At 43.5% G+C, this 22,427-nt stretch overlaps 1 protein-coding gene across 4 annotated transcripts in view; it reads right to left on the reverse strand.

Annotated features, from left to right (window-relative positions):
- The window catches only part of NDFIP2 (Nedd4 family interacting protein 2), a 53,878-nt gene that overhangs the window by 19,634 nt on the left and 11,817 nt on the right, over positions 1 to 22,427 (reverse strand). For 2 of the 4 annotated variants that reach the window (XM_081198631.1, XM_081198629.1), the window contains exons 1-2: positions 13,140 to 13,298; positions 102 to 261 (exon numbers count right to left, since the gene is read on the reverse strand). In XM_081198631.1, coding sequence (XP_081054757.1) covers positions 102 to 261; positions 13,140 to 13,181 — 202 coding nt within the window. In that variant the 5' untranslated portion in view covers positions 13,182 to 13,298. Of the gene's footprint in view, positions 1 to 101; positions 262 to 13,139; positions 13,299 to 22,427 lie in introns of those variants that run through there. The other 2 variants (XM_081198630.1, XM_081198628.1) reach the window with 1 other exon arrangement.

Consider the following 22,427-nt stretch of genomic DNA (forward strand, 5'->3'; position numbering starts at 1 on the left):
GAGATGATGGCACCATATGCTTCTGAAAAGATTATTCAAGCTATATTTACTGCTCCAGCATTGCTAAAAATATCTGAGGTTATATAAATGAAAGGAAATACCTGCTGTTGCAGCTGCTTCTGCAGCAATACTACAGTAAGGTGGAGGTGAAGTATCTTCTTCAGGTAAAGATGCCTCCATTTGAGAGGCTGGTGCAGTTTCTGTAGATGTGGAAGGTTGTTCAGCCACTGATGATTCTGGAAGATCATCTTCATTGTGAAGCTTTTAAGAAAAACAAATACATTCAGGGAACTGTTTCATCTACTCCGATGCAATTTATTAAGTAATGACTGAAGAGAAACCAGTAACAAGAGTAACTCCTAATCTGAACTTAACTATATTACAGTGGTACCTCTAGTTACGAACTTAATTTGTTCTGGAGGTCCGTTCTTAACCTGAAACTGTTCTTAACTAGTGGTGTGCTTTCGCTAATGGGGCCTCTTGCCGCTGCTGCACCACTAGCACACGATTTCCATTCTCATCCTGGGGCAAAGTTCTCAACTCGAGGTAACTCTTCCAGGTTAGCGGAGTTTGTAACCTGAAGCGTTTGTAGCCTGAGGCGTTTGTAACTCGAGGTACCACTGTACTCACCTCCTGTCTCTCCCAAAAGGCAGCAAGTACGTAAAATGTTTTTCCCAAAAAATAATGTGCTACTTACAAGTATTTGCCCATGATAAAAGACTGAATGGTACTGTAGTGTTTCACCATCACCCTATTGTGTGTATTGGGGGAAGGGGTGTATTTGAGAGTTTTCCTAAAAGAACATAAGGATCAACTAGACCCAGACAAAGTATCGTATTTTTCGCTCTATAAGACGCACCAGACCACAAGACGCACCTAGTTTTTGGAGGAGGAAAACAAGAAAAAAAAAATTCTGAATCTCAGAAGCCAGAACAGCAAGAGGGATCGCTGCGCAGTGAAAGCAGCAATCCCTCTTGCTGTTCTGGCTTCTATGATAGCTGCGCAGCCTGCCTTCGCTCCATAAGACGCACACACATTTCCCCTTACTTTTTAGGAGGGAAAAAGTGAGTCTTATAGAGGAAAAAATATGGTAAATGGGTGAGAATATATGAAATCATTTCATGATATGTAGATAACAATGTGCTATTTAAGAATATCACAGAACATTGCCTAAACTGTCAACTGCACTCTTCCTGACAGATAATTGGGAGCGAAGTCCAACTCATTGCGCCTTTGATGTATTGTAACTTACTATGTAGCTTGTACTAGGCAAGCTTCTAACAACCCTTGATGTTAGGCCCTATAATGTCTAATTATGGTTGATTCAAATACTAGTCCAGAGTATGAAACAAGTTTCCTATGAACAACAATAACATTTCAGATTTGCCTGAAAATCCTCCAATTATTTCACTATGTCTACGAAGTCCTAGTTTCAGAATATGAAGTCAGAACAAGACATGATAAGGGTTATGCAAACCACTTGTAGCTGACCAGATTTCAGAAAAAATCTATTCAGAAATGGTTGAGATGTAGCCATTTACCATTTCCTCAAGAACTGTAAATTCTTGTGATCAAATTGGCGCTTGTTCTTTTTCTGTATTCTTGTTATACAGCTCATTCTGTTTGCCAGGTTTGTGATTCATCTGCATTTACATTATGATTCATCTAGGTACGTTCAAGAGGCCAGTTATAGTTTGCACTTACGTGATATTAATTAAAGAAATTAAAAGAGCTGTACTATAACTTGTTCATTATCAGCAGTTACATTGCTCATATAGTGCGAGACAGAAATAATTCTATTAACAACTAATATCAGATCACATTGGCTGTTTTAATGTCCTCCTCTTGAACAAGAGTTGAAAATTCCACCACTCAATCTACAACCAAAAAGGTTATATAACAGTACTCAAAAAGCATTATCCTGTAAGTGAAAGCACTGCGAGACACCTTCCAATTCCTCAAGCCTTTCCCGATGTCCCCTGATGAAAAGCGACCTTATACCAAAATTTAAAAGCTCTGTGAAATCTAACAAACATCCCTGATTTCACAGTTTTGTGAAGGGGTGTTTGTGTACAACAGGGCTGTACAGCCAATGTCTGAAAGCACCCTGAGGTCACATGATACCACTTGCCCCAACCCCAATGTTCATATGTTCAATGAAGATGCCCTCTACAAAGAAAAGCATATATATACAGACGTATTTACACAAGTTTTACTTTGCAGACATCTAGGCCTAATGCTTAGACATCCAGAGCACTTACATTTCACAACCCTAGATTCACGTCCAGATGAATGTCCTCACATTCTTCATAGCATGTGACTTTACACCATGTACACATGAAAGTGTATAGTATTTCACAATTCTGCAGCTTCTCACACACAGTTTAGCACTGTGGTGTCTGTTCTTTTTAGGTGCACCACAAATTTCATTGCAACAAGCATGATTACTCTGCAAATACCAACACTGCTTTGCTCTGACACAGAGGCTGATCTTATTAAGGGCAGGGCAGGGCTGGGCTTAAGAGGCACAGCATTAAAGAACACAGGTAGCAAGTTATCCTTTATCATCAAAATATAATTTCCCTGCCAGAAAGGAGGCAAAAGACAGGTCTCTTGCCAATCAGACCATGTTCTTAGTACACAACTTTTTCTACTTCAAGGAATATTACCTTCATTAATATTTATTAAACTTGCACCCTACCCTTCCTTCCAGGGCAGCAAACATCAAAATGTTAAGACAATTTAAAACCTCTATAAGCCATCTAAGAACATAAGCACTTTTTCAATAACTGTAAAGTAACTCCCAGTAATCTCATCACTGCGAGTTGGTACTTGCTGCGGGGGTTGCCTCAGTTATTTTAACTAACCAGTTAGGTATGTAGACAAGGAACTTCCCTCTACAGCACAGCTAATATAGGGAGAATATTTGTCAGTACAGTGGTGCCTCGAAAGACGAAAATAATCTGTTCCGCGAGTCTCTTCGTCTAGCAGTTTTTTTGTCTTGCGAAGCAACCCTATTAGCGGCTTAGCGGCTATTAAAGGCTTAGCGGCTTAAAGGCTATTAGCGGCCTAGCGGCTTAGAAAAAGGGGGGGAAGCAAAAAAAATTGCAAGACTCGCAAGACGTTCTCATCTTGCAAAGCAAGCCCATAGGGAAATTCGTCTTGTGAAGCGCATCGAAAAACGGAAAACCCTTTCGTCTAGCGGGTTTTTCGTCTTGCGAGGCATTCGTCTTGTGGGGCACCACTGTATCTACCAATACTTAGCTTGAGCCACTCTCTGCTTGGAGAATATTAGGCTGGGGTGATACTTAGTTTCAGCTACTGTAACTTCCTCTTGTTTCTTGCAACAGAGCCACACTCATTACTCACAGCCAAGCCAAAACAAACATATTGAGCATGTGCAAAGCTTCAGCTGAATTGAGCAGCTGGGGAATGGAACAATATTTGGGGGAAGCTGATAAAAAATATGTAGAAAGCCCACTGCAGAGTCAGATTTCTCCCACTGAACAAAATCTTGCTGCTTGTACAGAGCAAGCTTTGAATGTTTATCCTGGAAAAGAGGGCACTGAGAGGAGATATGATACCCATCTTCAAATATCTAAAAAGCTGTCACATGAAAGAGGAAGCAAGCTTGTTTTCTCCTGCTCTGGAAGGCAGGCCCTAAACCAATGGATTCAAGTTACAAGAAAGAAGATTCCAACTAAGCATCAGGAAAAACTTTCTGACCGAAAGAGCTGTTTTGACAATGGAAAGGACTCCCTCAGAAGGTGATGGATCCTCCTTCCTTGGAGGTTTTTAAGCAGATGTTTTAGCTGTGATTCCTGCATTGCAGGGAGATGGACTAAATGACCGCTGGAGGTGCCATGCAATTTTATGGTACCATGATTCTACTAAATAAGACCTGGCTGTGTGGGTGAACTGTAGGAAAGAGTAGATTTTCCCAGCTCCACTTTATTGCTTCTTGGGTTATTCCTTGAGTTGTACTATTTAGTAATAAGGAAGAATAATTTCCAGAATTCTGGTAGACAAAGAAAGCATTCTGAAGAAGAAGAAGAAGAGGAGAAGGAGGAAGAGGAGTTTGGACTTGATATCCCACCTTTCACTCCCCTTAAGGAGTCTCAAAGCAGCTAACAATCTCCTTTCCCTTCCTCCCCCACAACAAACACTGTGTGAGATGAGTGAAGCTGAGAGACTTCAGAGAAGTGTAACTAGCCCAAGGTCACCACCCAGCAGCTGCATGTAGAGGAGCAGGGAAGCGAACCTGGTTCACCAGATTACAAGACTACCACTCTTAACCACTACACCATGCTGGTTTATTGCTTTGGCCAACATTAAAACTTTTTTTTAACCATCCCTGCTCCCTTGAACAGAAAGTCTGTGAATTCAACTGACGGGGGGGGGGGGAGCAACAGAAGACCAGCACTGCCCTCTGAACTACATACTTCTAAAGGAAGCAGGGAAGCAAGATGATAATCTTAGCCCAGCAGTTTGAATTACATTTATGTTTCACAGATGGAAACATTGACAACAATAATGATAAGCAATCTTACATTTTTGAGTGATGTGCCTATTCCCCACCCACCCACCTCTGTGACATTTGATCTGGCCACAAATGAAAGAAAAGCTGCAGTCCTATTCACCCTTATCTGGGAGCAAGTTTCACTGAACTCAGAAGACTTACTTCTCATCAGACTTGGATAATATTGCATTGGAAGTGATACTCGTATGTGTGTGACGGAATGCAGATGGGAGTGACAAACAAGGTAGCAGCTTTCAAACCATCTACTTTCTCAGCAGAAAGAAAGAAAGAATAATCTGCAACACTTGTGTGTTGCAGAGAATTCTGCAGTGTTCTAGGATTTATGAGGGGCGGGATGACAGCTCCCCCTTGGAATCCTAGCTAACTTCTGATGGACTTATTAGTGCCTGCTGGAATTCCTGCAAGAATGCCCATCTAAGGGGGACTGAGCAATTTATCTTTCCTGAAAAACTTTACGTACAGATTAAGTTATGCCCAAGTCTTGCTTTGTAAAACCAACATTGGGGGAGCATAAGAATTCTAGTAAAAAAAAAACCACAGATGGTGAAAACTGAAGTCAGCCCTGTTCAAGGGCACAAATGAAGGAAGGGCCCTGGGCCAATCTTGATAGGCACCATGTGAACTGAGAGTGAATCTCACTATCTCTATTGCTGCAAACTGAAGGAGATCAGTAGTGCTGCAGAAGCTGCCTTACTGAGAAGCTTGTCCACCTTTACAAAACCCTGAACAGCCTTCCAAGGAATCACTGGAACAGAGTTCAAACACTATTGCAACAGACAAAGTGAATGATTGTTACTATAAGCTTCAGAAACTGGGAAAGTTGCCAGTTGCTGCTGAATATTGGTGACCCCCTTCACTTGTGGTTTCCTATATTCAGAATAACAACAAAAATCTGTTAAAAAACCCCCTGTAAATTTCCCACATTCACAGTAATAGACAGAAATACATTATTGATTCCAAGTGTAGCACAAGCCCCTTTCACCAACTCAAGCCTATCGCATTCAGATATACAACCTACAGATTTTCTTGGCTGTGGTTCAAAATTTCACAGTGAGGTTGATCATATCATATAACATGGACGGAATTATGTCAAAAGTGAGACAGCAGATATCTACTGAACTTTCACTAGTTAGTAGTGAGTTCTGTTCTGAAGCTTGGTGACGGCTTGGAGACTAGGACTCCTGATCTGTCCCTCAGGACTCAAACCAGGCCACACCCTTCCCCTAGTCCTGCTCCATGCTTTCCTTGAGTGCTTTTACCTGGCTGGAATTTGCTCTCTGTGATAACGCCCCTTGCTTTCCTGGATTTAGGTGTGTGCGAGAGAGAGGGAGACAGATAGAAACATCTGACTTATGCAGCTTACTGTACAAAGGTAGAAGTCTAGAGTTGGAAGGGACCCTGAGAGTCATACAATAGAACCCCCTGCAATGCAGGAATCCTGCCCACAGCCACACCTGGTTAGGCTCAAACCATCAACTTTCTGCTTAACAGCCGGACACACTGACTCATGGCGCCATTGGTAAGAGTCACATATCTTGCTCCACCCACTTTTGCCATGGTCCCTATCCACGTTTTGACTCTGGTCACTCCCATCACTGCCATAGTTGTCTCTCCATGCCAATGCCTACAAGGCAGCGAAGCCCTTGAGCTGAAAAAACGTTCTCCACCCTGCTCTTCTCCCTCTTTTGTTATGTAGTAGAAGTAAAGGGAGAAATAGGACATGGTATGCTGCATTTCCTTCCTGTTTTCTAAATAGTTGATCAGCCAGGTTGCTTACAAGGTCCATATAGATTTTAGATGCAGCAGTTGCCTCACTTCCTCAATGCATTTATGAGCAACTGTGATACAAGGAACTTGCTTGAAATGGAGCAAGTATTAGAATGATGACACCCCAGGAAGTTGTTCATACAAAAATAAGCAAACCTTGCAAAACACTACTGTATAGAAAGAGCAGTGCCATCATAGTTATAATCTATTGATGGCTACCATACTCTGCCTCCTGTTATAAGAATTCTAAGGTCTCAAATATAGAATAAATCTCTGACTTTTGTCTTCTGGGTTTCTGGGGTTTTTTCTGTTGTTATTCTGTCTCTCACGGCTACAATAAACCTACCATTAAAATTATGGACTGGTCATTTCTTCGTCAGAGGGCAAATTTAGCAGGGGACCAAATACTTTCCTCCCTCACTGTATGATGATTTTGGGGTGGTCTTTGGCTAAGGGGGTTGGGCAATGTCAAAAGTCTTTAAAGGTTCCTGCACACTTTTGTCTCCCTCCTTGGAACAGAAAAATAAGTATCTGCCTTGCTTTCCACTGGATCCAGCCTCCATCCATTTTTCTCTGACCGATCATGGACTTAGGGGACTCAAGAGTCCCATGGGGAATTTGGCAGCAAAAGCCAAACCCCAATTTTTACATCACTCCACAGTCGAGGCAGCAACACTTCCGAGTACCACAAGGAACCACAGGAGGGGGGAAGAGTGCTCCTGTGCCTGAAATCCTGCTTGCTAGTTTCTCACAGGAATCTGGTTGGCCACAGTGAGAACAGGATGCTGGCCTAGATGTGCCAATGGACTGATCCAGCAGGTCTTTATGTTCTTATATAAAATGCTAATTGATGCTCAGTCAGTTACCCTTACAGCATTCCTGTAAACTAGGTCAGTAAAATTAATATACTGAAGTCAAGGAATTGAAGTGGAGAAACATTTGCCTAGGTCAGAGATTTCAACCAGCGATTGTGTAGAAAGCCAACTTGTGAACTACTAATTGGTCATATTCATAATGCACACAGATACTAAAAGCTGATATACATAACCGGTATACAGGAGGAGCAAACCCAGCATAAATTTCCAGCTTTCCCTATACAGCATAGTAAGGGTTGGGTGGTTTTGTTTTTTAAAGAGAAATGTAATACAAAGGAGGAGTATCTGGAGCTGACTGTAACAGCAGTGCAATTAGTTAAGGGTGGGAGGGGTGAAGGGAGCAAGGGGAAGAACTACGGGTTTAAGTGGCCAGTGACAAAATGCTTCAAATGGTACATCAATTTTCAGACGTACCCCTTGCTGCCTGCCTCCCGCATACGCATATGGTGTGGGCAGGCTTTCAGTTTTCAAAAAGTCAAGACATCTAGTGAACCATTCCCTTGCCACTTTCCATTTCTTAAGCTAATGTTTTTGGGGGGAGAAGATTAAACTTTAAATATTGTCATAGGCCAGGGATGGAGAACCTATGGCTCTCCAGGAGAATTAGGATTCCACCTCCCATCAGTTTCATGGCTAATGGGGAGTTACAGTCAATGGGTGGCAACCAATTTCCCATCCCAATATATAGGCCAAATATGGGAAGTGACTTGATTCAATCTGTATAGTCAGTTTCTGCTTGGGGGAGGAGGGGAATAGTTCTTTCTGAGCTTAATTTTCTGAAGAAAGGGTAAGTACAGATCTGCAGCAGTTTCCTCACTCAAACTATGCATATCTATGTGCACCCCAAAATACTCCTTACTTTCTCTTCCCAAAATATGCATGAAAGGGTATACTTTTTTGTATATTGTGCATGAGCAATCAGATTTAAAACCACATCAGCATGTAACCTAAAATCAGAGGCATGGGGGAAGTCTTACAGTACATCATTTCATTAATGCCTATTAAAGTTTCATTTGCAAGCCAAGGGTTATGTTTTTCTGATTTACTTGCTTTAACGACTGGAACATATCCAATTATAAGCCTATTTATTTGTTTCTTTTTTTTCTTTTAAATTGTTTTAACACCCTTAATTTCTACTTGCCATGAGCAATAACAAACAAGCAAAAGCAATAAGTGCAAAGGAGTTTGCTTTAAGGGTTGCTCCATGCCAAAATCGTCCATCATGTGATAAGCCAAGGAAGGAACAAGTTAAGTGCTATGTGGTTAGTTCCTTAAGTTCTGCAAGCAGCCAATCCTTAAAGGCACCTATGATGTAACTACAGCTGCCTCCAGCAGAATCAAGAAACCACCTACGGTTTCCCAGCACAAACAAATGCTATTATCTGCTTACAGAAAAGGTTCAGCAGGGGTGAAAGAAACATTCTAAGAAACATTGAGCTTTACACTCTTTCCATTCATAAAATGAGGCACAGGGTAAGAGATGCTCTGGTTCTAAATCTTGTATGTGCAAAGATCTGCTTTTAAGCATGTTTTAATGCACATCGTTTGAAGTACACTTTGTATATAGTCACATTTCCAGGGACTGTGTGTATTCAAAGCAAAGAGAAATATAAAGAAATAACGAAGTCCAAAGCAACTTTTTGCCAAACACTTCGGCCCAGTATACCTGAAGGAGCGTCTCCACCCCCATCGTTCTGCCCGGACACTGAGGTCCAGCACCGAGGGCCTTTTGGCGGTTCCCTCATTGCGAGAAGTGAAGCTACAGGGAACCAGGCAGAGAGCCTTTTCGGTGGTGGCGCCCGCCCTGTGGAATGCCCTCCCATCGGATGTCAAGGTGATGGACAACTACCTGACATTCAGAAGACATCTTAAGGCGGCCCTATTCAGGGAAGCTTTTAATGTATGATATTTTAGTGTTTTTTGGTTTCTGTGGAAGCCGCCCAGAGTGGCTGTGGAAACCCAGCCAGATGGGCGGGGTACAAATAATAAATTATTATTATTATTATTATTATTATTATTATTATTATTATTAATAATAATAATAAATTTAAATCCAGCATTCTTACTCAGCAATTCTCAAAATGGTTTGCAAACCATAATAAAATCACAATGCCGGAATAACTTTTATTCCAAAATATGAGCTCTTTTACTATATTCAGATATATTCCTTATTTCAGGGCACATTTTATAGGGTGGAGCTTCAGAAAGTTGAGGCTCACTCATCCTAAATATAGGAAGCTGCTTTTTCAAGCTACACTGGCTCCCGGTGGAGTACAGGGTCAGATTTAAGGTGCTGCTTTTGACCTTTAAAGCCCTTCACGGCCTAGGACCCTCGTACCTACGGGACCGCCTCTCCTGGTATGCCCCACGGAGAGCCTCAAGGTCCATAAATAACAACACCCTAGTGGTCCCAGGCCCTAAGGAAGTTAGATTGGCTTCAACCAGAGCCAGGGCCTTTTCAACTCTGGCCCCGGCCTGGTTGAACGCTCTACCACATGAGACCAGGGCCCTACAGGATCTGATTTCTTTCCGCAGGGCCTGTAAGACAGAGTTGTTCCGCCTGGCCTTTGGCTTGGAGCCAATTTGATTCCTTCCCTCCCTCTCTTTCTTTTTTCTTTTCCTTCTCCTCCTGCGATGAGGCTACATTTTAATATTTAAATGTTCCATTATTTTAATGTTGTATTTTATTTTTATTTTAAAGTTGTAATCATTCATCTTGTTTTTATTATTGCTTGTAAGCCGCTCTGAGCCCGGCCTTGGCTGGGGAGGGCGGGGTATAAATAAATTATTATTATTATTATTATTATTATTATTATTATTATTATTATTATTATTATTATAGTGAGCCCTTGCCACTGGTCCATCTAGCTCAGTATTCTCTACATTGACTGGAAGGAGCTCTCCAGCGTTTCAGACAGGAGACATTTCCAGCCCTGCCTGGATATGCCAGGGATTAAACCTGGGATCCTCTGCATGCAACGCAAGTGCTCTACCACTAAGCTCCAGCCCTTCCCTACAGAGAGATGTAAGAATCCAAAGACTTGTACTAATACGGCATGTTAATTTACAGATAAGGAGTGGTCATTAACATCTAGAATGAGGTAGGCTCTTTTTAATAGTCTACGTTTCTAGTAAAATGCTTACCCATCACTGAAAAACACCTTAATTATGTAAAAGCAGCAGCAAAGAATAGGTAACATCCAGTTTGGGGATATAGGTTTCACATCTTTTGTCCAATCTGTACCCAAGAGCATTCAAACTGACCCCAAAAAAGACATCCATGAGGTACTGGCAAAAAATTTGGGAGCATCATTGAAACAATGTAGAAAAAATCTGTTAATAATGGCAAGGAGCAAATCTCTTTTTTACTTCATTTTTAGATAAAATTGCTCATATAAGTTGAGAAATGACTGGCATTTGGCATACTCTATGTACATCAACATTTTCTTCTCTCGGCTTGCTAGCTGACATCAAACATCTCTATTAAGATAGTATTCCTCGTATAAAACAATACTCCCCACCCCCACCGTATTTCAGCTAAGTTCCTTCTATTTAGGGGACAGTAGGTACCATCTTGAGAAAATAAAATAGGTGGGATTTGTTTCAAAGCCTCAGACCCTAATAAAAGTGTTAGTTATGATGGCAGTCAATAACGAGTGGCTTTCACTGAAAAAAAAATATTTCAGAAATAGGTAGCAAAAATATGAAATATGAAGCAACAAAATGACAAAACTACATGATCATCCTCAATGTGAAATAAAAAGCAATTAGAGGAAAATTAAAGAGAACCTGATTCCACGAGAGTATGTTTTATTATGTCAGTATGTTGCCAATACATATTCCTTTCTTCGGACCACTTATCTCCATTACAAAATTCACTTTCAAATGCAATACAGAAATCCGAAAAAGCATTGTGCTTGGTCGTTTCTTCATTTAATAAGAGAAATTGTGCGTCTATGGACTCTTCAGTGTTACCAAGCAATATAGGTCTGGGATGCCCCAGAGTGGTATAGGCATGGCATTAAGAATAAGAGCTGGAGCTGGAAACTGCATGTTGTTTTACAGGCTTCAAGGTTTTCACGGGTAATCAGTAGATTTCTTAACTGAAGATTTGCCTGATTCATTGGTGTAGGCAGTGTTAGAAACTGGAGATATGAAAGCTAGGAGCTCAATGGCACCTTAAACCCAGGTTATGGGCGCCACAACGGAATATCTAGGCGCACTTTTTTAAAAATAACAAGTATACAAAGCTGAAAAGGAATGAACGGCAGCTAAAATATTATGTTCATTTTTCACATGGTCTAGTCCTTCCCCTGACCACCTCTTAATACTCTTAAGAGGCTGTCTTCTCCAGTCTTCATAGAGTAGCTGGAAGCGGGGAAGCAAAATAAGGTCACTCTGCAGTTTTAATCTGAAATCTTATGTGCAGAGCTCAGAAACCGCTCGCGCTAAGGAAATTCCCTGTCGCAAAACGTGCCTCGAACAATGGGCGTTTCGAACGCTGGGGGTGTAGGCCATTTTCATTGGCGGGCCTTCGAAAGCAGCACACACGCTTGTTAGGGCGGACTCAAAACGAGGTACAGTGGTACCTCGGGTTAAGTACTTAATTCGTTCTGGAGGTCCGTTCTTAACCTGAAACTGTTCTTAACCTGAAGCACCACTTTAGCTAATGGGGCCTCCCGCTGCCGCCACGCTGCTGAAGCACAATTTCTGTTCTCATCCTGAAGCAAAGTTCTTAACGCGAGGAACTATTTCTGGGTTAGCGGAGTCTGTAACCTGAAGCATATGTAACCTGAAGCATATGTAACCTGAGGTACCACTGTACTACTGTATATTCAATGCTACTGTAGCTGAACAGGAAGTGACAGCACTGAAGGCTGTCTGCGGTTGGCAAAAGTAAAGCATCATCACCTGCTTATTGAATCATAAAAGTTCCCTCTCGCTCCCTTCACCAACCGAGGGCGGGCAGGGAAAGGGCTTAAAGTAAAACTTTGGGTAGGAACCTTGGAAGAATGGCAGATGAAGGTGATGGACTACATGGAACTGGCAGAAATGACTGGCAGAATCCGAGACCAGGGAGAAGAGTCGGTGGAAGAAGATTGGAAAAAGTTCAAAGACTATTTACAGAAATATTGTAAAATTAATGAATGTTAGAATGATGTTGGATAGAAACTAAGTGGTTTATAGCTGTAATGTTATAAGGGAATATGAGAAAACGGACTATTAATAGGTAAAAATCTAATGTTACAATATTTTAAGGGGCCTCCTGCTGCCGCCGTGCCTCTGGAGCTTAATTTCTGTTCTTATCCTGAAGCAAAGTTCTTAACCTGAAGCACTATTTCTGGGTTAGCGGAGTCTGTAACCTGAAGCATATGTAATGTAAAGCGTATGTAACCCGAGGTAACACTGTGCCTTTATTATTTTTACCCCGCCCATCTGATAACCTACAAAGACACAACAATACATTGTGTACTATTTCACATCGAGGGTGGTGTGTCATTTTGTCCTCGCGATTTGGAACATTTCCTCTTGTCGCTCTCTATTCCCAAAGCCCAGTATGTTTTGCTTTGTTTTGTTTTTTCGGCGAAAGCCACGGGCCGTCGAGTGGCGACCTCCCGTTTCTAACGCGGGCTGGACTAGATGACCCTCGGCGTCCCCTCGACCGGGGGCTCCGAAAAGCTTATCTGGGGGGCAGCCAAAAGGGAAGGGGAAGCGCAGAAGAGGAAAGGGGGAAAGGGGGGGACCGTTAAGGACGAGGCCTCACCCCAAGTGCGCTTTTCCTCAGTATTACAGAAAGCGGAGGCGCTTTCCGTTCGCCCCCGGAGGCCTGAGGGAATGGAGGGCTCCCCTCCTCAGCCTCGTCTCCCAAGCTGGCCAGGGGAGGCCTCGAGTTGGCCTGCGGCCTACCCCAACCCCGCCCTGCCGACGCGCTGACAGGACCCCGCGGCGCCACTCACCACTTGGTACCGGCTGGCGGGCTGCTGCTGGTGGTGCTCCATCCCGGCGACGGAGGCCTCTTCGGGCCTTGACGCTCGGCTAGGTGCAGCGTCTCTCTAGCTCTCCCTTCTCTCTCTCTTTCCCTCCGCCTTCGTCGCTCTCGGGCCGGCTCCTCCCCTCGCGTCGAGGCCGCCCTCTCTCGGCTCGTCCCCCTCGGAGGCGCGCGCGTGACGGGAGGAGGAGGAGGAGGAGGAGGAGGCGGGCTGAGGCGGCGTCGGCGGAGGCCTCGTTTCTCCGGCGCTCGCCCCGAAGCACCGCGGTAAAGGTGGCCCGGGTCCGTTTTCGCAAAACCCGCTTCTCCGAGAGGCTCCCCGAATGAAACCGGGGCCCCCCACCCTCACAAACGACGGGTCCGGATTTGTCCGGACCGTCCCGCCGACTTGCGCGGCCGCCTGTCCGGGAAATTCCGGGCGCGTGGCGCCAGTTTGAGGGAAGCAGTGCCGTGTTTACGTATAAGCTAAACAAGCTATAACTTAGCGCCCCTTCTCTCTTGGGAGCCCCCAAAAAATTTAAAGGGGGAAAAACCCTGGATGTGCATTTCCAAAATAGAAGATAAAAAAAAACAAATAAAATAAAACCTACATACAGCAACAGTGTTTTGTGTTGTGTAGGCTCCTATTGTGCAAATAGCTTTAGATACCTATTAGGTCCATGAATAACTATATAGCACATATCCAACACAAAAAACAGCGGCAATTTGTTGTTGACAAAGAACAGCTGGGCATATAAAGGGCTCCATTACCTTCAGTAGCTTAGGGCCGCATCAAACTTTAATCTGGCCCTGGTGGGCGGCAAGGCTCTATACACGGATAGAGGAGCTGCTTTTTTTTTTAACTGGGGGCGGCAGGGCTGCCTAAAATGAACTGTGGAGATGAGAAGGGACACAAGGGTCATCTAGTCAACCCCCGTGTAATGCAACGATGCTTGGGAGTATTCAGAGCACATGACTATAATAGGACAGAGCATCGCTCTAAGAAAGGCGTGGGAGACAACTCCTTGAGGCCGAGGCTTGGCCGCAGCCAAGCCCCCCCCCCGCCCAAAAAAAATAATCAACCGAATTGGATACAAATTTGAGGTTCTGAACCCACACACACACACAAAAGCCTATCTCCAATCAATTCAAATCAATACAAATCTGAGGTTCTGGCCCCCAACAAAAGCCTGCCCCCCCAAATCAATACAAATCTGAGGTTCCCCCCCCAACAAAAGCCTGCCCCCCAACAAATCAACACAAAGCTGAGGTTCTGCCCCACCAAACAAAAATCCTAGCTACGCCCATTGGCCAAGGGGTCTTCGTGTAACTTATGTGAGGGGGCCACCCCCTGCCCCAAAGTTGCACTGTCATTCAAATGGTGTCCGTCCACCGCGTTGTTATCATCAGCAACATCGTAATCGTCAGTGATGTTTTTCTAGGGAAAGAGGTGCCGGATTTCACCGTGAATACTTCCCTTGTACTCTTAGGATGGCAATGGAGCCCACCTGAGAGGTGCCAAAGGCTCGTTCTCATGCATATCTTCAAACACGATATATGCCATCATGATTCCACAATGCCCTTTGGCAACTGGCATAACTCAAATGGGTTAGGTTCAACTGCGGAAAATAAATGGGCACACATCAAGACATTTAAACTGTTTCCAAAGCCAGTGAAGGGGCATTTCAGTCTCTCCGGAGGCAGGCAACTCTAGCGTGAAGCTTCCTAATTGGAATTCATTAGCAGTTCTGATGCTATGGCGTGTGGTTAGCTCATTACCGAAAGCGTTTGTCTCTTTTTAGCTGTTTATTTGCACTATTGTTTTTGTTATACCTATTCGTCTGTTGTGGCTGCTCCTCAGAAGTAGATCACACCCATGCTGACGGCATCTTGAACTCATTCCTTTAATTATTCCCACTTTTTCTGATTCACAGGCAGGACTGCTGTTGCTTATACAGCCAAAAACAACACCACACACTTCCACAAGAGTTGACGGCAATAGGCTTGGTGAAACCCTGAGGCTTGAAGCAGTAGAAAAAAATCTTTTAGTAAAAATCATTATGGAAAGTTGATGAGGACAGGGCATGCTCAGGATTCATAGAATGCTTAATCACTCTTGTGGGGGGGGGGGCGGGGAGAGATGGAAGAAGGAATGGAGTGGAATGTCCTTCCAGACTGGCTGAGTGAAATTATAAATTGTTCACTCTATGCTGCAACATTTTGTTGCAGGTCCCACTTGTTGGCTTCTGCATTCATTTGTGCTCTGCTCAAATTCAACTGTAATGCATCTAGTACTACCTCTTTCTTTGCTTGTCCTTGCTCTGTAAAAATACTCTTGCATCCTCTTTAATAAGGTCTCTCTCTCTCTCTCTCTCTCTCTCTCTCTCTCACACACACACACACACACACACACACACACAGTTGTTGTTTTGTTGTTGTTGTTTTGAGATGGTATTCTTCTTCTTTGGCGATCACTCGTAGCCGAGTAAGATTGTCTTCCATAAACACAGTCTTAACAGTGAGTCTGTCAGTGACTGTGGAGGCCAGTTCTGGGTACACATATCCTTCCACAGTGGGGACATAGGTTTCTGGGCGGGAGTTGATCACCGTGTGGATTTGCCAAGTGTGCCTTCCTCTTAGCTTGTTTCTCCCTTTTGTCCTGAGTTTGAGCATCTTCAAAGTCCATGTGGTAAAGGCTGTTCTCCAATTGGAGTGCTTGCAAGCCAGTGTTTCCCTGTTACCAGTGCTTATGGGGTTTTTAAAAAAGATTTGCTTTGAGAACATCTTTAAGCCTCTTTTGTTGTCAACTGGTATTTCGCTTTCCATTCTTGAGTTGGGAATAGAGTAGTTGCTTTGGAAGACGATAATCAGGCATCTGCACAACATGACCAGTCCAACGAAGTTGATGTTGAATAATCATTGCTTTGACACTGGTGATCTTTGCTTCTTCCAGAACACTGACATTAATTTGCCTGTCTTCCCAAGTGATGTATAATAATTTTCAGAGACACCATTGATGGAATTTTTCAAGGAGTTGGAGATGACATTTATAAGTGGACCATGTTTCACAAGCATACAGTAAAGTAGGTGGTACAATAGCTTTGTATGCAAGCATATTTTTTTTCCTGCAAATGTCCCGGTCCTCAAACACTGCACTTCACTTGGAAGAAAGCTGCGCTCGCAGAGCTCAAGCGATGTTGGATTTCAGCATCAATGTCAGCTCTTGTGTAAATATAACTGCTCAGGTAGGAAAAGGGATTGACACTTTCTAACGTTTCACCATTGAGGTGGATTTGTAGCGTTGCAAAGGGGTTGTTTTGTATTCACCAGTAATAATAATAATAATAATAATAATAATAATAATAATAATAATAATAATAATAATAATTTATTATTTATACCCCGCCCATCTGGCTGAGTTTCCCCAGCCACTCTGGGCGGCTCCCAATCAGTGTTAAAAACAGTACAGCGTTACATATTAAAAACTTCCCTGAACAGGGCTGCCTTAAGATGTCCTCTGAATGTCAGGTAATTATTTATCTCTTTGACATCTGATGGGAGGGCGTTCCACAGGGCGGGCGCCACTACCAAGAAGGCCCTCTGTCTGGTTCCCTGTAGCCTCACTTCTCGCAATGAGGGAACCGCCAGAAGGCCCTCGGCGTTTGCTGGCATCCACAGCACTTTTATCAAGATATGAATACCAGCACCATTCCCCCCCCACCAAAAAGATACCCACCCACCCCACTTTGATGCCCAAAACATGTATTTGATGGTTGGCTCTGATTCCCAGAAACTCATGTCACTATGAATCTGTTGGAATTGAATAAATTTATGACTTTTTGTTGTTCTTGCTGCAACAGAGTAACATAATATTTGAATCGCAATTCTTCAGCTAGGAAAAATAATCTGGATACTGATACCTGAACATGACACTAATGGCTTTGCAGATAGTATTAACTTTTTATCAGTTTCTGTCACTTTTATTACTCTAAGCAGGAACTGTGGCAAGTGCTCACAAAGTAGGAGCAATGGAGTTACTCTCATGCTTAGGACGAACACAACTATTTACTAAAAGGTTCAACATGGGCAGTCTCATAAATTTAATAGTTTCATAAAATATGGAACTGCAATGTGAGTCATTATTATGCTATCTGAGTTATCATTAATAAATGTATTTTCTTACAATGGCTTCATACTTGGAGGAAATAATCCTTTGCATTTAACAATATTTCACATGTATTCTTTTAGTATTGCGGACAACAACCGTGTAAGGTTGGCTGATATTATGATCCCCATATTGCAGATGTGGATTGAAACTAGCTTGCCTGAGGCCACCCAACGAATTAATGGTTTTGATGATATTTGATTGGGGTACTCTACTTTCCAGTCCAAGAGTCAATGCAAGCATTATTCAAGTAAGCTTGTCCATGCAAACAACTGTTCATGCAAGTGGTCTGCTTGAAGGAGTAGTTTAATGTTGAAGGACAAGACTCACAGACAGTTATGTCTCTTTGGCCATGGGTCAAGGTTGCAATCATGGGAAAGTATGCAGCAAGATCTGCAACTTATCTTAGTTACCTTGGCATTCCAGCTTTAAAGATAAAAGTTGGCATCATAAACCCAAGTAAATCTGTTTTTGCAAAATATAAACATACACCATGCACAACTGATTACTAGGATCTTGTTATATAGATATAAAACTCTTAGGTTTTAGGAGCTGGAGTTTTTTAGGAGTTTTAGGAGCTGGACAACATGTTGAGGTAATTACAGAACTTTATATGGGATCCTGGTCACTAAAATGCCATTTTTGGACATGCTCTAAGATAGACACAAGGAAACCTGTAGTCCTCTAGCTCCCATCATACCCTGACAGCATTGTCAGTGATCAAGGATGATGGGAGCTTCTGTCTAACAGGACTGCAATTTCCTCTTCCATGCCCTACAGCCATGGGGGTATACCCTCCAACATTTCTCCGATGAAAATAGGGACATCCTATTCCATAACGACAACAACAATTTTATTATTTATTCCCCGTCCATCTGACTGGGTTGCCCCAGCCACTCTGGATGGCTTCCAGCTTATATAAAAACATAATAAACATCTTTCCCTATACAGGGCTGCCTTCAGATGGCTCAGGGGTCAAATAACTCCAAACCCTCCAACATTTCTCCGATGAAAATAGGAATATCCTAAGGGAAAGTGGGGCATTCTGGGATGAAATCAGAAACTTCTGTGAATCCAGGACTGTCCCTGGAAAATAGGGACACTTGGAGGGGCTGTGGGGGCTGTAAGAGCAGAGTAAGGCTTGTGACTGCTGCATGAATTCTTCCGAAAGCCTGCTGATTAGAGTTATCGTTTCCCTCATTCCTACTGCCTCTGCTAACAGACCCAGAAACATTAACGTTTATGATTGTTAGTTCTTTACATTTAGACATTTCCCTCCCACGTTACAAGGACCTTACCCTCCCCATATCACACTTTGCAGGAGTTATTTGTTACACCTCTATAAGGCGAAAAAAGTATCATAGCAACAGAGGCCTTTATTCATTCAGGCAGCTACCCCGCTTATAAGTGCCTATACATGGTAGGAGGTAATGGGAAATTAAGTTAGGTCCCCTTTAACAGAAAAGTTCTCTTGCCACCCTCTCCACTGTCCTGCACATTTGCTTCATTCAAGGCCACCACCAAGCACATTCATTTAGTTATTACTTATGAGCGTAGGCACCGCTATTGTCTCTGGTTGGTCGTGACCATGCTAAGATGCTGGCCTTGGTGATACCTGAGTCAGAACACTCGAGGTAAATAATACAGATTGGCAAGGTTTTGGGGGTAGAGGAAAATAATCTCTGTTGTGGTGGAGAATGGCAATGACATCACAATACCCCTTCAATTTAGGCCCAATACTTACAATGCTATGTTTGAAGTGCTCACTTTTCAATATATACTTGCTAAGTATTATCCAGTGGCAATCCTATTGTTTTGGATATAGAAACACATAGGAAAAAAGCTGTATACGTTCTAAGGGACATTTGTGAGAAAGTTGCCATCATACGTGTCCCTTAAGTTGCTAACTGACTCAGTTAATTTAAAAAAGACCAGTAAAGTTTATTTGGATTGGGTTGGCACCACACACACAGCCCTAAATCTGCCCTGATCTGGTTCCTCTCCCTCTGTTCCATGTGCAGAAGGCACATGGAAGTAAGCTGAATCTTACCTCAACACTGGCAATGGGATACTGTTTGAAATATACTCGGAGTCGAGTGTGGATTTCATGCTCTTTAATCAGCTCATATTAGTGAGGAATGGAAGTTCCCACGAAATGTCTGCTTTATATACATTATTTACACAATGGGCCCCACGTGATTGGCTAGTTCCAGGATTCTCCTGTAGTCCAATCAGGTTGCGGATTCACTTCCACCTGGAGTTGGATTAGGTGGCTCCTGTGGATCAATCAGACTGCTGCATTCTGGATCCTATTGTTCTAGGACCAATCAGACTGCTGCATTCTGAATCCTACTGTTCTAGGACCAATCAGAATTTGGATCCTATTCAATTCAGTACATAACACTGTTCTTCTGAATACCAGCTGCTGTCTACCACAGGAGGGGAGAGTGCAGTTGCAAAAGGAATGCAGCTCCAGCTTGTATCACATAAGCCAAGGCACATCGGTACATGCATCCTGACTGCTGAACTGCATGGCTCAGGACGGTTGCCTCTCTAGCTTAGGGTTACCAGACGTCCCCGGTTTCCGGGGACAGTCCCTGGATTTGCAAATCTGTCCCCAGACAAATTCCGTCCCCGGAATGTCCCCAGATTTGTAAATCTGTTCCCTGGAGCCAGCCTGGTAGCGCAGTTGGCTCTGGCTGGCTTCAGGAGCTGCTTGCTGCCATGGCGCCCGCCATTTTTCCTCGCCGGAAGTCCCCATATGATGTGTTATGCACAAGACACATCATATGGGGACTTCAGGGAGGCAAATTGGCAGGCGCCACAGCAGCGAGCGGCACTCCAGAAGGGGAACCGGGGACGTCCGGTGGTACAGATCTCCTGCCCCCTTCCCCCTTTGTTCTGACTGATTGGGGGAGGCTCGGGAGTTGTGGGTGGGTGGCCGTTGCCCAGTTTTTTAAAAAACTCTGTGCATTTATGTTTCACAGGGTGCAAAATAGGGACTTTGCAGCTTTATACAATATGCATGTGTGCTTGCGCCCAGGGTCTTTCACCTCACCATCCCCACTACTGACTCCCTGTTGCTACTCAGCTTCAAAAAAAAAAAAAAAAAAAAAAAAAAAGGTCCCCATATTCATTGAAAAAAATCTGGTAACCATACTCTAGCTCTGAATAGTATTGTCTGCGACATATGAAGAGGAAGCTGGCTATTAAGTGGGAGGCAGCTAGCTAGCTAGCCAGCCAGGCCAGGCCACCAGCAAGCAAGCACGGTCACCAGTGGGTTACTAGCTAAGGTGGATGGTGATGACTGGAGGGTATGGGGCTGACCCTAGCCGCTTGCTGCATCACAGCCACCTCACTCTGGCAGGAACGAAAAGGAAGCCACCATATACTGAATCAGACCGTGGGTCCATCTAGCCTAGTACTGGCTACAGGAATTGAGATTCCTATCTGGCGATTCCAGGGATTGAGCCTGGTGCCAAGATTGCAAGTTCAATCCCTGTATGGGACAGCCGCATCTTTCTGCACTGCTGGGGGGGGGTGGACTAGTTGATCCTCAGGGTCCCTTCCAACTCTATGATTGTATGATCTTCTGCAGGCAAAACATGCTCTACCACTGGGTTCCCCTTGGACTGGCCCTGGAGCATTCATCAATCTATGTGCCAGAAGCATCACTGTAAATAACAAGCCTATGTTGAGTTTTACGCATATCATCCAGTCCCGGATTTATGTATACGCTAAACAGGCTATAGCTTAGGGCAGGGGTAGGCAACCTAAGCCCGGGGGCTGGATGTGGCCCAATCGCCTTCTCAATCCGGCCCATGGACAGTCCAGGAATCAACGTGTTTTTACATGAGTAGAATGTGTCCTTTTATTTAAAACGCATCTCTGGGTTATTTGTGGGGCATAGGAATTCATTCATTTCTTTCTTCAAAATATAGTCCAGCCCACCACATGGTCTGAGCAGTGGCGTAGCATGGGGGGTGCAGGGGGGGGGCGGCCGCACTGGGCGCAACATCTGGGGGTTAGGGTTAGGGGGCGCAAATCCACGGGTTAGGGGGCACAAATTACTTGCCTTGCCCCGGGTGCTGACAACCCACGCTACGCCACTGGGTCTGAGGGATGGTGAACTGACCCACGGCTGAAAAAGGTTGCTGACCCCTGGGCTTAGGGCCCCACTCCTTTGGGCACCACCAAAAATTTCACTGTTAATATACTTCTTCTTAATTGTATTTCAGTTCAACAATTACTTCGATAAAATACATTTTGGTTATGTGCAAATGGCTTTAGATACCTATTAGGTCCATAAGGTATCATATAGCATATATTCAACACAAAAGACAAAGACAATTTGTTGCTGACAAAGGACAGCTGGACATATAAAGGGCCCCATTACCTTCAGTATCTTAGGGCCTCATCAAACCTAAATCCAGCCCTGATACCAACACCACCAACAATGAGGCGTGCTTACTCATGTAAGTGCTCCTCATTACTGACTGCACACTCAATGTGATGCCACAACTCTTGGGTTGGGGCAACTGGCTAAAAGGTTTTAAAATGTTTTAAACGGTTCTAATTTTGGTTCCTCTGTTTTGTTTTTGTCGGTTTGATGTTGATTTAATGTTTAGTTGGGAATAGCGGTTATTTTAATTTGGGTATAACTGTAGACTCTTTATTATTGCTCTTATTGTTACGATTATTGTTACTATTGGTTTCTATTGATTTATTGGTTTGTTTGCTGCTCTTTTAGGATGTTTTGTTTTTTACTGTTTGATGCTTTGCTGTGTTTTTATATATGTTGTAAGCCGCCCAGAGTGGCTGGGGAAACCCAGCAACATAAGCGGGATATAAATTTTAAAAAATATCATCATCATCATTATGGCATGGATAAATGTAGCTACTAAACCTTACAGTGAGAGTTGGGATAACATAACCACCCCTTTGTGTTTGTTGCCAGGATTCTCTGGGCTCTCTGGACATCAGCTCTCCAATAATAGATGTTACAAGAGACCTGCTTGAGCTCACATCCGTGTACCCAAGCAATTGTTAAAATTTCCTTGACAGACAAGCTATAAGCGTCTGATGAGCAAAACCATATCCTGAAACACAACC

The sequence above is a fragment of the Podarcis bocagei genome, assembly GCF_964188305.1.
Source record: "Podarcis bocagei genome assembly, chromosome: 6".
NCBI classification, from domain to species: Eukaryota; Metazoa; Chordata; class Lepidosauria; order Squamata; family Lacertidae; genus Podarcis; species Podarcis bocagei.